This window comes from Cucumis melo, chromosome 11 (genome assembly GCF_025177605.1).
Source record: "Cucumis melo cultivar AY chromosome 11, USDA_Cmelo_AY_1.0, whole genome shotgun sequence".
NCBI classification, from domain to species: Eukaryota; Viridiplantae; Streptophyta; class Magnoliopsida; order Cucurbitales; family Cucurbitaceae; genus Cucumis; species Cucumis melo.
This window is the reverse complement of record NC_066867.1, coordinates 17,861,965-17,874,082: the sequence shown is the minus strand read 5'-3', so window position 1 is coordinate 17,874,082 and position 12,118 is coordinate 17,861,965. Positions and strand designations below refer to the sequence as shown.

Here is a 12,118-nt window from a genome sequence, read left to right as displayed (position 1 = left end):
TTATGTTTTTTTTTTTTTTAATTCAGTTCAAGAAATTTCATATAATTTACATAACTTTTTTAACTTCTAGTTCTTTTCAACTTTTTTTAGGACATATTAAGTGGGGTATTTTGGGGTGAATTTGATATAATGTATGATGTAGCATTAGAATTTTATTGGATGGTTGTATTGTATCAAGTCTTGGTCGGGTTGTTTTTGAGTTTCATCATGTGGTTAAACTTGAGCATGTGTGCTTCTTTTACTATTGACTAGAGGAGGTTGATATTTATAGTATCCTATGTTAGCACTGTTTGATGCAATCTGCCTTGTTTACCCAAATGACTTGATTCAGAAGACATGTGAATATGGGTTATCATATATAATGATTAATTTGTATAAGAATGTAACACGAAATATTTATTTCTTCGTAAATCCACTAATTGATAAAAAGATTCACATCATGTTGTTCGATTTTAATCATGATAATAGTGATGTAAATGATTCAATATATTTGAGTTTACTAAACATGAGAATCGAGTAATCTTACAAAATAGAATTTATTGATTCTTATATAAATATTATCGATATTTCATTGAAATATTGATTTTGAGATTTGAATATGGTGCTCTACAAGCGGTTATAGTTGAAGTAAGATATAAATTCATGAGTATAATACTTTCATATGAATAGTTTGCTTTCCATATAACATAATTTCGGGTTGAATAGTTCATTTCTTATCATATAAACTCTAGTGCTGAACTAAAAAAAAAAAAAACCTAAATTACAAGTTTGGTCCTTATGGATCAAAGAAAACTAACCTATAGTTTAAATATTAGATTTTCTTTAAAATTTAATTTATATGTTTTGATAAAATTGCGGTAAACAATGGTTATCATAAGAACTATTTACTAAAGATTTGTAGATTCATACCAACTAAATTGTAAATTCTAAATTCCATGTAAACAATATGAAAAGAGAAAATTCTGTGGCGCCGCCTACTCATATGAATATTCTTAACTTTTCTCTAAACCAGTTTACAATTTATTATTAACAAAAAAAAAAAAAAATCTCAAAATAATTGAAAAAATTATCTCATTCTAAAATGTTACCGTTGGCTTCCTGCCACTATCAAAATTTGGAAAGGAAGGAAGACAGGCCAAACGGTGTCGTAGAGGAAAACTTTCTCCCTCCCAACGGCTCGATGGGCATGTGCTTCCACCAAAATTCCCCCTTCAAAATCAAATTCAAAACCACAACTTGAACTATAACATTTCCAAAAATCCGATTCTGAGCCCTAAGATCTTCCATTAAACCAATCTCCTCCATGGATCTCACTCCTCCATCTCACCGATCCGACCCTCGATCTCGCCCAAAATCATCCTCACGCCTCGCCGTTGAAGCCGACCAAACACCCCATTTCTCAGTCGACGCCATTTCTTCCCCGCGAAGGAAAACCCCTTCTCCTTCCATCCAGGACCTCTTGTTTCTTTCCCCTTCCACTGTCGGGAAATCCAGGTCCCGTCTCGTGGATCGCTTCGAAATGAACGACGAAGTTCCGGAGCCCGCCGTCTCACGGAGAAGGTGTAGAAACCGTGGCCCCCAATTGGGTCTTATGGGTTGTTCTTCTCCGAGGAGTATTAGAAGGTCAAGAAGACGATCTGAGGTGGAGATTAGAGAAGAGAGAGATTTGTGTTTAGCGGAAGAATTTGTGAAGGCTAGAAAGAGGAAACAGAGCGGGAGGTCGAAGAAGGAGAAGCTCAGTTTGGTTCCAGTTCCATCGACGCCTTCGAGTTCAACTCCAAGTAAATCTAAGATTTCTCTATTTGATGTTCTTGATTGATTTGGTTTCTATCTGTTCTGATTTGATTTGTATGTGTATAATAGAACTTGATAATGATGAGAATGGTAGTTTTGATCGAATTGGGCAGCTGATAACTGATCTGATCATGTGGAAAGATGCGGCTAAGTCAAGCCTTTGGTTTGGACTTGGCTCTTTGTTTTTCTTCTCCACTTGCTTCACTCGAGGAGTTAGCTTTAGGTCTGGTTCTTAAACTCGAATAATCGTTAACCATTGTAGCTTTCTGCGAGTGTTTGATTATCTATTAACAGCTCTAATATTGATAATTACAGCATTTTCTCAGCAATTTCCCAGCTTGGACTTCTGTTTTTGGGTCTTGCGTTTGTCTCCAATTCAATTTGTCAAAGGTACAGTTTCTAATCAATCTTTAATCACATCAAAATCTGTTAAGAGAGTTCCTAATGTTTATAAGATAGATAGTCATTCCTCCCATTATTGTCAATTGATTCTTGTTTCATTAAGATAAAATTTGAAATTGTAGGAACAATGTGGAAAAGAAACATAAAGACTTCAAGCTTAAAGAAGATGACATAAAACACTTGGTGAAACTGGTTCTTCCGGCTGCAAATTTCGCCATTTTGAAGATTAGGGAGCTTTTCTGTGGAGAGGCAGAGATGACCTTGAAAGTAACCATAAAACTCAAACATCTATGATCATTGAACAACGTCAATTAACAAATCATATTAACTTCTGTGGTTGGATGTTAAATGGATATAAGTATTTCTGGGGTTTTTCAGGTAGCTCCATTTCTCATTTTAGGAGCTGAATATGGACATCTTATTACTCTTAGAAGACTCTGTGCAATTGGTATAATACAACAAAAAAATCATTTCAAGCTTGCTTAAAAATCTCCCATTGATTTATGATCACTTACTTTAAGGCTGCATTCATTTTCAGGGTTCTTTAGCAGTTTCTCTGTGCCAAAGCTGTATTCATGTTACCAGATTCAGATAAACAGCAAAGGTAAATAGAAATTCTAGGAAACACCCACTTAAATATAGCTACTTCTGCATTATGTATATAAAATGTGATGCTGAAAAAGAAGATGATGATGGTGGTGATGATGATGATGGGGGTTTAAATTTTTACAGTGGATGCCGTGAAACAATGGTTGTTTGAAGCATGGGAAGCTTGCTCACATAAGAAGGTCGTGATAGGATCAGCAGCCACTGTGTTTTGGAACTTTTCTTCCCTAAAGACCCGAATTTTCACAGGTACAACCCTCTTAGTTTCTTCAATCTTCATTGTTCGAGCTTAATAAAGGATGACTATTAAGCTCTGTATGGTTTTGTTCGTTACAGCTTTCATTGTTCTAGTCATAGTTCGATACTGCCGCCAATTTATAGTGTCGTCAGAACCGGAAATTGTAGAAGTACAAGAGGATGAGAGGCAGGCATTGGTTGTGGTAGAAAGCAAGGAGGAGGATGATCAGAAGCAAGTCCAAGTGGTGGCGGAACCCCATTGTTAGCTTTGATTTGCCTTTAGAGTTTTTTACTGCCAACACTATAGTGTATAATAAACAAATGGGTGCGTGTTTGTTAGAGCTTTTTTACCTCCTAAATTTAATTGATTGATTCAAATGGGTGCGCCAGAATGTGCATTTTGGGTCTGCCCTGATGAAAAGAGGGAAAAGTTTCTTTTTCTCTTACGCAGTAAATCTCAAATTATGAATTGATTTTTTACACCAGCGATTTCTTTAGATTTATTTAAGAGATAAAAAGGGTTTTTGAAACTCATTTTTATTTAATTCCTTTTTTATAACAACTTCTTAAAATACGTTTTAAAAGCTTTTTTAAGAATTGTCCGCGATTTTCTTTTCAAAATGACTTATTTTTAAAATTAGACGTGATACCAAACAAATTCTTATGTCAAATTTACTAGCCTAACGCCCGTAAAATGGATTGGTTTGAGTAATTGTTTTTTTTCATTAATATGGTACATTAACAACCACATACAATAAGTTTTAGTCTTTTTTTTTTCAAGGTTCTTTTAGTCTTTTTATATGTTAAAGAATATATTATACTATTTTGATTCTTGAATTTTAATTTTGGTTCATCTTAATTTTTAGTTTTAAAACGATGATCATTTTAAATCCTTAAACTCTCGATCTTGATTTATTTTTGTTCATATACTTTTTAAAGTGTTCATATTTTGGAACCAAAGTTTAAAGTAGAAGAATCATAATGAACATTTTAATAGTATATGAACCGAATTTAAAAATTTAAGGACTAAAATGAATGATGAAGAGTACAAGAACCAAATTACTATTTTAAGCAATTATATACAGTTGGATTGTTCTTAAAAGGTGGTTGAATAGTAACTTTCTTACCATCGAACATTTTAAAACATCTTAATCTTAATAAATTAGGATTTTTTTAATGGTCGCCATTGAAATTTAAAATTCTCGTTCAATTCTGGATGAAATCAAGCGGTAAACTCCCAACCCTTGGAGGTAACAACTTGATTGTGGGATCAAGAAGGTGACAATTTTGTGAGTTTTGCAGGGAAATAAGTTTATGGACTACCCGATAATTTTCACCAAAATTCAATTAGATTCACCATCAATAATCTAATTATCAACCATACATAACCAATTAACATGCACATCTTTTTGCATAAACAATTAGCAATTTAATCAAGATTAAGTTAATGGGACTTGTGGTTGAAGATGAAGTCTGCAACACATCAAGCAAGAAGATTACTCATTGGTTGGAGAAATCCACTCACTTTTAGAAAAGTTTACAAATTTGAATTCTAAAATTAACTTAAATTGTTTTTTACAAAAATGATAAATCAATTTAAAATTAAACAATTTAATTTCTAATTAATCTAATTAATTAGTTTTATTGTTTAATAAAATAATAAAACAATAATTGATTGATATTTATATTATTTTAATCACAAATTTGGATCAATCTTATTGACCTAATTTTAATCTCTATTCAATTTTTTTTTTATTTAAATCTTATTTGAATACCATTCCTAACTTTTTTCGTCAACTAATTAGAAATAATACATCTTTTGGAATTGCTACGGTTGGTAAGTGTGGTGAGAAAGATTAAAAATAAAACTAAAAAAGAAATGGGTGATTTGACGTGCAGATTCTAGAGAGATTTAGTTCTTTCAAGGTTTACGTAATCCAAAATAACTTACAAAATGGAGGTTCAAATACTTATTCTCTACATGTCTAAGAAGTTATTAATCTTTGTTTGACTCAAGGAGTTCATGGGTTCTATTACTAAAAATATGAATTTTAGTAGTTTACGACTTACCTTGCAAGTCTTGAAAGTTTACAACTTTCTAGACTTCATAACTCATTGGAACTCATGTCATTCCTCTTAGCTGTGTTATGCATAAAAAATGAATTGAGTCAGGATAGTCATTTCTCATGACCTAAAGGTTTGAACAAAAATATTATTTGACGTGACTGTTTTGGTCTTGTATTCTTTACAATATTTTAAAAAATTTATTTGCTTCCTCTCTCAGGACTATGGCTCTATTTCCCCTCTAAAACATGTCTTCTTGCTCCGTCGACAATGCTCCCTTTTCTATAGTCCACCTTCCAACGGCATAAACAACGACAACAAGAGAAGTTATTTCCTCTTTCTCCAACAACGCACAAGGCAGGCAGCAACATGTGGAGTTTTCTCCACATCAAACCAACTAAAGGCTTATGACAAGCGTGAAGAAAGTGAAAGAAAATAAACAAATATTTAATAACTAACGTCAACAACAGGTTAAAAAGCTGTCCCAATTTCATTTTTGGTTCCTCAAAAAAATAAATCTCATTTCCTCGAGTAAATGGGTAGTTACAACTTGATAGATATAGTCAATGCCGGATGTTTCAATTCCACCAGTTGAGTTAGACGGTTGTTTCAGGACAGTTTTATATCTTTCTCAAACCAATACATTACACAAAACAAAGTAAAGCCATGGGGGAAAAAGGGAAAAAAAAAAGAGTAATCTCCGATACTTTAATATGACTAGGAAACAGACTAAATAATACATACAGAAAAACTTATCAGGACAAAACAATTCGAATTCGAAGCCTACCAATAAGCTCCTATTAAGCTTTTCTTGGAGGCACAGCCTAGTTAGAAACATGAATCATACCCTTTTCAGTCATACACTTTTCACTTTCTCCGATTTTACAGATCGAAAAACAAAAGAAAAAAAAAAATCTAGACATTGGGAATACAAAATCAATATGTATTGGCTAAAATAAAGTAGTTGATATCACAATTTCCATGCTAAGCCAAACAGCGAGTGCTATGTGTTTGTAAATCATCTCAGGAACAGAGTTGGGCCAAGATACCCACTTGGTTTTATCTAGACTGCAAGGAACTTTTTTGTTTGCATTTGATCCATCCATCCATTCATCCACCCAATAAATGGAACTTATATGTTGATTCGTGTCTTCAGTTTTTTATGTACTTGCCTGCTGATGTTGAAGACCAAGACCAATCTGTCTTCGCACATACTCTGGTAGCAGCCTGCTGATCAGTTCAGGGGATGCTCCAGCTAACTGTAATAAGATGAGAGATTTGAAATGTCAGTTTGAAATTCTTTTCTTTATTTTCTTCTTTCCTCTTAGGTTTTCTTTTTGGAAAAAGGCTCTTACTTGAACATGCTGTTAGGACCTATGAAAATGTTCGTGAAAAGTAAATAAATTAAATATAAAAATCCCACATCCAGGCTATACCTAAGATTTCCAAGTCCACAACAAAACGTTAGCCGGAAAGGTAAAGCCTCGCCAGTTTACCAAACCTAAGTACTGCTCTTCTCATAAGTTACAAGTGGATGTATTTGTAGCCTGCTACTCTAAGTTTACGAAAATAGATCCAAAATGTAGACGAGGCACAAACACATATAGCTCGAGTGTCCACAAGTCAAGCAAAAACAATCTGATGGGAGATCATGTTACCAGGCAAGCAGAGCAGGGTTTTGGATGGTAGATAACGTTCTTTCTATATGGAAGATAACGTAAAAAGATGTAACCAAGATCAATAGTCTTCCAATTAGACATTCTCCCAGTATATAATGAATTAGTTTTATGAAATTTAAATGGCATCTTCATAAACAAAGAACAGACTAAAAGCCTATCATCTTCATCCGCTAAAGAAGTCTGAATTAACCTCTCCAGTATCTTAAATTTGCTTGCAATAGGAAATAAAAAATAAAAAGTTAACGTACTTCTTGCTTAAAGTTGAACAGAGGGGGCAATGGACGGTTGTTAGGGAGGCGGACATTGGCCTCCCGTAGCTCATCAAAGAAAGGATGAGCACATGCTTCTAGCTGCAATGAATTGAAAGAAAAGATAAGTAGAAGCCAACAATCATCATCAGCATCATGGACAGAAATTCCCTTGATAGCCGAAAACAAAAGTCATGGTTGGGCATACTGTTAGCTAGATAAAAACATGATACAGTGATGCCAACTGCAGATATTTTCTACACCAAGTACATTATAGAACTGATTTATGATGAGGAAATCAAACATAGCATTGTATGTAACCTAGAATTCAGATAAAGAGTGGAAAACGGTTCAACTCACAGCTGTGCAACGAAGACTTGGAGAATATTGAAGCAGACGTGAAGCAAGATCAATAGCTTCAGGAGGCATTCGCTTGTGAAAAACCTAAATAAAAGAACCATTTCAATTGTAGAAATGCTGCAGCAAAAAATAGGCAATGCTATGGTATTCTAGACAATAAAGGCACGAAAAATAGTGCAACACAAAAACCATAACAATAAAAGTCTGTCGGATTGACTTGAGAAAAAAAAAGTTCTTAAAAACTCATTTTTATTTAAACACTTTTGGTAAAAACTATTTAAAATATACTCCAAAAGTTATTTTTTACTACTTACCAAAATCTCTAATTTTTTCCAAAATTATTTATTTTTTAAATTAAACACTTGATTTTGTATTTCAAACACACCCTAAATCGATGATGACATTTACATTCCAAGAAGAGAATAATACAGAATGTTAGGAACATTTTTTGGAAACCCAATCGCATCATGTAAGGTTCTAGGGCAATCTCTAAATTACAGTGCAACATGGATATATAACTAGAGTTGCATGTGCAACTCATAAGAAGTTAAATTTTTAAAAAGGATTCAAATTTAGCTAATTGACAACTGAGTTTTCTTATGACATTTATGAGCTCACAATTTGCATACGTATTTTTCTATTCACGTTTTCACATCCTACAGAGAAAAAAAATTAAAATTAAAATTTGACCCATTTGATTGAATGGGTCAATATCTAATTGCATACCTTGTGCCATGGATGGGCTTTAATCTGAGGGAACCTGAAGTCCGTGTAATTTGGATTCATACATCGAATTTCTTCCCGAGTTGGAGTACCAAGAACCTTTAAGAAGTTCAAAAAATAAGAGACGAAGCTTCATTTCAATGGTTTTAAAATCAATGTACAACTAAGGTATCACCTTGATTATCTCCACAAGTTGGTCCACCGCATTTTCTCCAGGAAACAACGGCTGTAACAAATCAAAAAGATTTAAGCATAGGAGCAAGAGAAGAAATACACCTCTTGGTGGGAAATTATTAGAAATTGAAGCGTCAAAGTCACAGACCTGGCCCAGAAGAAGTTCAGCAAGGACACAACCGGCCGACCAAATATCAATTGAGGTTGTGTATTCTGTTGCACCAAATATGAGTTCTGGAGCTCGATAATAACGTGAGCATATATATGATATATTTGCTTCACCCTTAATCTGAAAACAGAAGAGGCAGGAAAAGTGTCATTGAGGAAAGATTGCGTGAGCATATATGATACATCAGTAGATTGTTCAAATGCCAGTCTTAAAATTTATTTCACCCTTGTAATATGGAGGTAAAAAACCAAACCGATCAATAAAGAATATGTGAGTTTTCTAAAATTTTGTTTTCTACCCCGTTCATAAAAAGAACAAATTATAAGTTTAAGAGCCTCCATAAGTGCAATAATGATGTTAATATCGTCATAAGCTATGGTACTCAATGCATAGCTTTTAGAAATCAAGATATGGTTCCTCTAACCTAGGAACTTAACTTTTTAGATGATATTTGTAGATGAGCTTAGTTAATTTTTGTTGCTATATTTGAAGTTTTATTTTACTCTCTTTCTAAAAGTACCTTGAGAAAGAGTAGAGTTAGATGATGGAATAATTTTCTTTCAAAGAAAAACTGATGGTTAAAAAAACTAGTGGTTTGAACAGAGGACTCAAAGCTATTATTTCCAACCTTCAATCCTCTTCATAAAATGTATTGAACCACATAATTTGAAACGATAGATATAGAGCATACCAGTACTTTCGCACTTCCAAAGTCGCAAATCTTAACCTGATGAGTTAGAGTATCGACCTGCAATTTCCACGACATAGTTTCAGATACATAGTTCCACCAGAGAAATAGAAGAACTACAGGGAAAAGCCATACCAAAAGATTTTGAGGCTTCACATCCCTATGGCAGACCCCAGGAACCGAATGAATATATGCAAGGCCCCTAAAGATCTGAAAATTTTATTTACAACTGGGGTATTAGCATATAAGCAAAATCCACCAAAAGTTCATGCAATCGTAAATGAAATACTATGCCCTACTTGATATGTGTACAGTTTCACGTAGATGAGTGGCATCCTCTGATTCATGCTGTTGTAGTGCTTAAGAACATGATACATATTCTGAGGAACGTATTCCATAACCAAATTCAAGAAAAGCTCATCTTTACTAGTTGTCGAGAAGAAGCAATGCTTTAGAGAAACCACATTTGGGTGATCCATCAGACGCATTAGTTGCAGCTCCCTGTTTTTATAACGTTTATCCTGTAAAACCTTCTTAATGGCGACCGTTTCTCCTGTTTCCAAGCATTTTGCCTGAAAAGGCGAGTTAGACTTCAAAAACTGTACAGATAGGACAAACTTTGTCGTTAGTGATATATAACTAAGTCTTACCTGGAATACAATTCCAAATGAGCCACTACCCACCACACGCTCAGCCATGTAACTGATTGTCTACATTACAAGCAAGAAAAAAATTTAGCATCTCAGTAATCTAATATTTCAAGGTTAATTATGACAACATGGAAGATTTTTACATTGCTATAAAGTTCCATAAAAGCAAATGAATTATTGGTTAAAAAGGCTGTTACGGATATACTGTCCCATAATAAATTTTGTGGTAAACTTCTTTTAAATACAAGAATGAGACATATTTATTCAACAAATGAATGAAGGAGCAAATCATAGAAAGAAATTGTGAGGTGAGTGGAATGATATTTTAACCTGTTTTGGTTCACCATTTTTGCCACCGATTGTAGTGGAAATGATATGACCAGTTACTGCATCATTCCCTTCAATCACTGCAGCTGACATTTCCTGGAATATGCAGCATAAAGCATGGTAAATGAGGCAGAAAGTTTAGGCGAAAAAGTGACATATACGAAATGCATAAGGGACACTTGACAACATAGAAAGCTCAATGAAAGGGAGAGCCTATTTTATAGAATAGAACTGAACAGTCGGTAAATAAAACCTTTCTGTTGCTGACAAGTTTATAGTATCAAAATTGTTCTGTATGATTATCAGCAGTCAATAAAAGCACACATAATATCAAGAAGCCTGACTAGAAAGCCCAGGATTAAATTTAGGAAATGGAGTACTGCTCTGCGGTTCCTAGAATCCCATGTGAGGCTCCTTGTCTATTTTAGGAAGTGAAGGATGAAATACACAAATGCATAACTAAATTTACAGTAATTACATAATTGGTGTATCCGCTGAAAATTTATGATGGTGTTTTGGAATTTGTGACAAGGATCGGAATATCTGAAGGAATTGAAGACGGGTCTTAAAATGTAGGATAGAAGACAAATTAATGTATCCAGGGCAACGTCTTGCGAAAGCAAAATAGATAAATATTGCTTACAAGAAAGCATCACATGCTACGAAGAGGCATCACATGCTAGGAAGAGCTTGCATCTCCACCCAAGGAACTAAGGAGAGAATCAGCCGTTATCGACTTCCCAAAGCAAAACTATAAATGTTTTTAAAAAGATTCATGGAGAAGACCAACTGTAATTACAAAAAATAACAATCAAAATTACAGAAGATGAAACAACAACCAAGATTAAACCAGATCGGAACAAATGAAATCACTAGGAAAAGGAGTTTCGGAAACAGCACTTAGATGACTAATAAACGATACGAAGTCGTTCAACTCGGACGTCCGCACAGTACCAATTAATTTTCCGATTTATAAGGTTGAGAGAACAAAGAAAACGTAACATTCCCCCGATTTTAAGAGGAATTAAATTAAAAGAAGACGGTTAAACCAAATTGAGCTCAATCTCAGACGCAAGATCTCATCTAAGTACTCGATCAAATATTGAACCAACTACTTCACCAAGAAATCGATCAAACAAACAAAAATGAGCCAGAAAACATCTCTAGTCAGAGACGTAAAAAGATTAGTAACCGCCGAATAGAAGTTCCGGCTACTCATCAAACCTTTCCAGCGAAGGAAAGGAGTACCAAATCACAATGGATCGCTACTAGCTTAGCAAGAAACGACGATCACAAGCTGGATCAGGCACGCATAAAGCATCAACAGAAGAAAAACAACACAAAGAGAAGAATGACCTATGATGCAGAAAGAAGGAGAGAGAGAAAAAAGAGAAAGGAAGAGAACCTTATCGGTGTCCATTGCTGAGGTACGGTGAGAGTTGAGATTTAGACGGTCATTTTCAGGTTGAGGGTGTTGAAGCAGCTGTACTTGTGGCTGTGACTGTGGCTGTGGTGGAGGTTGATGGCGAGGCCCTAATGGCAAGGAGGCCATGTGAGAGTAGAGCTCTCTCTTTCTCTCTCTACTTTCTCTCTCTATTTCTATTTCTATTTCTTTCCGATTTTCGGTTTTTTTATTATTTTTTTAAAATTGTTCCTTTTTATTAATTATCTAAATTTTCTAATAGTCTAGATAAGAGTAGACCCACGCGCCAATATTAGGAGGTGAAAAGCACCGTCCAAACACACACTTCCATTGCTGTCTTATCTATGTCCGAGCCAAATGACAATATTCTAATGTATGGCAGTGTACTGTAACCTCCCATACACCTCCTGAAAACCAAACCCTTTGGACAACAATCACATGGAAATGGAACCCAACGCCTTATTTCACCACCAATCAATCCTCATCAATCACACACAAAACAATCTTATAAACTACCTTTTAAAAAACTAATTATAACTAACTAAACTATTTTAATTTTAACAAATTCTCTTCT

The 12,118-nt window shown here is 34.4% G+C and overlaps 2 protein-coding genes across 3 annotated transcripts; one reads left to right on the top strand and one right to left on the bottom strand.

The window, feature by feature from the left end:
• The first annotated feature begins 1,123 nt into the window (after positions 1-1,123).
• Positions 1,124-3,520, top strand: LOC103490500 (reticulon-like protein B17). The gene is made up of 8 exons (XM_008450033.3): positions 1,124-1,781; positions 1,864-2,017; positions 2,110-2,184; positions 2,319-2,463; positions 2,575-2,644; positions 2,735-2,800; positions 2,929-3,051; positions 3,139-3,520. The coding sequence occupies exons 1-8, from the start codon at positions 1,304-1,306 to the stop codon at positions 3,303-3,305; spliced, it is 1,278 nt and encodes a 425-aa protein (XP_008448255.2). The 5' UTR covers positions 1,124-1,303; the 3' UTR covers positions 3,306-3,520.
• A 2,287-nt stretch (positions 3,521-5,807) lies between these two features.
• LOC103490499 (shaggy-related protein kinase zeta) lies at positions 5,808-11,760 on the bottom strand. Of its 2 annotated transcripts, none has more exons than XM_008450031.3 (12): positions 11,527-11,760; positions 10,125-10,217; positions 9,795-9,854; positions 9,444-9,716; positions 9,280-9,354; positions 9,148-9,204; positions 8,436-8,576; positions 8,289-8,339; positions 8,117-8,212; positions 7,391-7,474; positions 7,031-7,132; positions 5,808-6,362 (listed from the first exon to the last, which is right to left on the bottom strand). In XM_008450031.3, exons 1-12 carry the CDS (start codon positions 11,671-11,673, stop codon positions 6,264-6,266), a joined length of 1,278 nt encoding a protein of 425 aa, XP_008448253.1. In that variant the 5' UTR covers positions 11,674-11,760; the 3' UTR covers positions 5,808-6,263. The 2 variants fall into 2 exon arrangements, with proteins under 2 accessions (XP_008448253.1, XP_050947465.1); XM_051091508.1 differs by lacking the exon at positions 11,527-11,760 and adding an exon at positions 10,765-10,911.
• Between the last annotated feature and the right edge of the window lie 358 nt (positions 11,761-12,118).

Excerpts from the sequence above, each read along its gene's own strand:
- LOC103490499 (XM_008450031.3), bottom strand. The coding sequence starts at position 11,673 with ATGGCCTCCTTGCCATTAGGGCCTCGCCATCAACCTCCACCACAGCCA. Across the intron at positions 10,218-11,526 it reads CAGCAATGGACACCGATAAG|GAAATGTCAGCTGCAGTGAT; the intron begins GTTCTCTTCCTT and ends TGCATATTCCAG. Across the intron at positions 9,355-9,443 it reads TGAAACTGTACACATATCAA|ATCTTTAGGGGCCTTGCATA; the intron begins GTAGGGCATAGT and ends TAAAATTTTCAG.
- LOC103490500 (XM_008450033.3), top strand. The coding sequence starts at position 1,304 with ATGGATCTCACTCCTCCATCTCACCGATCCGACCCTCGATCTCGCCCA. Across the intron at positions 2,018-2,109 it reads ACTCGAGGAGTTAGCTTTAG|CATTTTCTCAGCAATTTCCC; the intron begins GTCTGGTTCTTA and ends TGATAATTACAG. Across the intron at positions 2,645-2,734 it reads TAGAAGACTCTGTGCAATTG|GGTTCTTTAGCAGTTTCTCT; the intron begins GTATAATACAAC and ends ATTCATTTTCAG.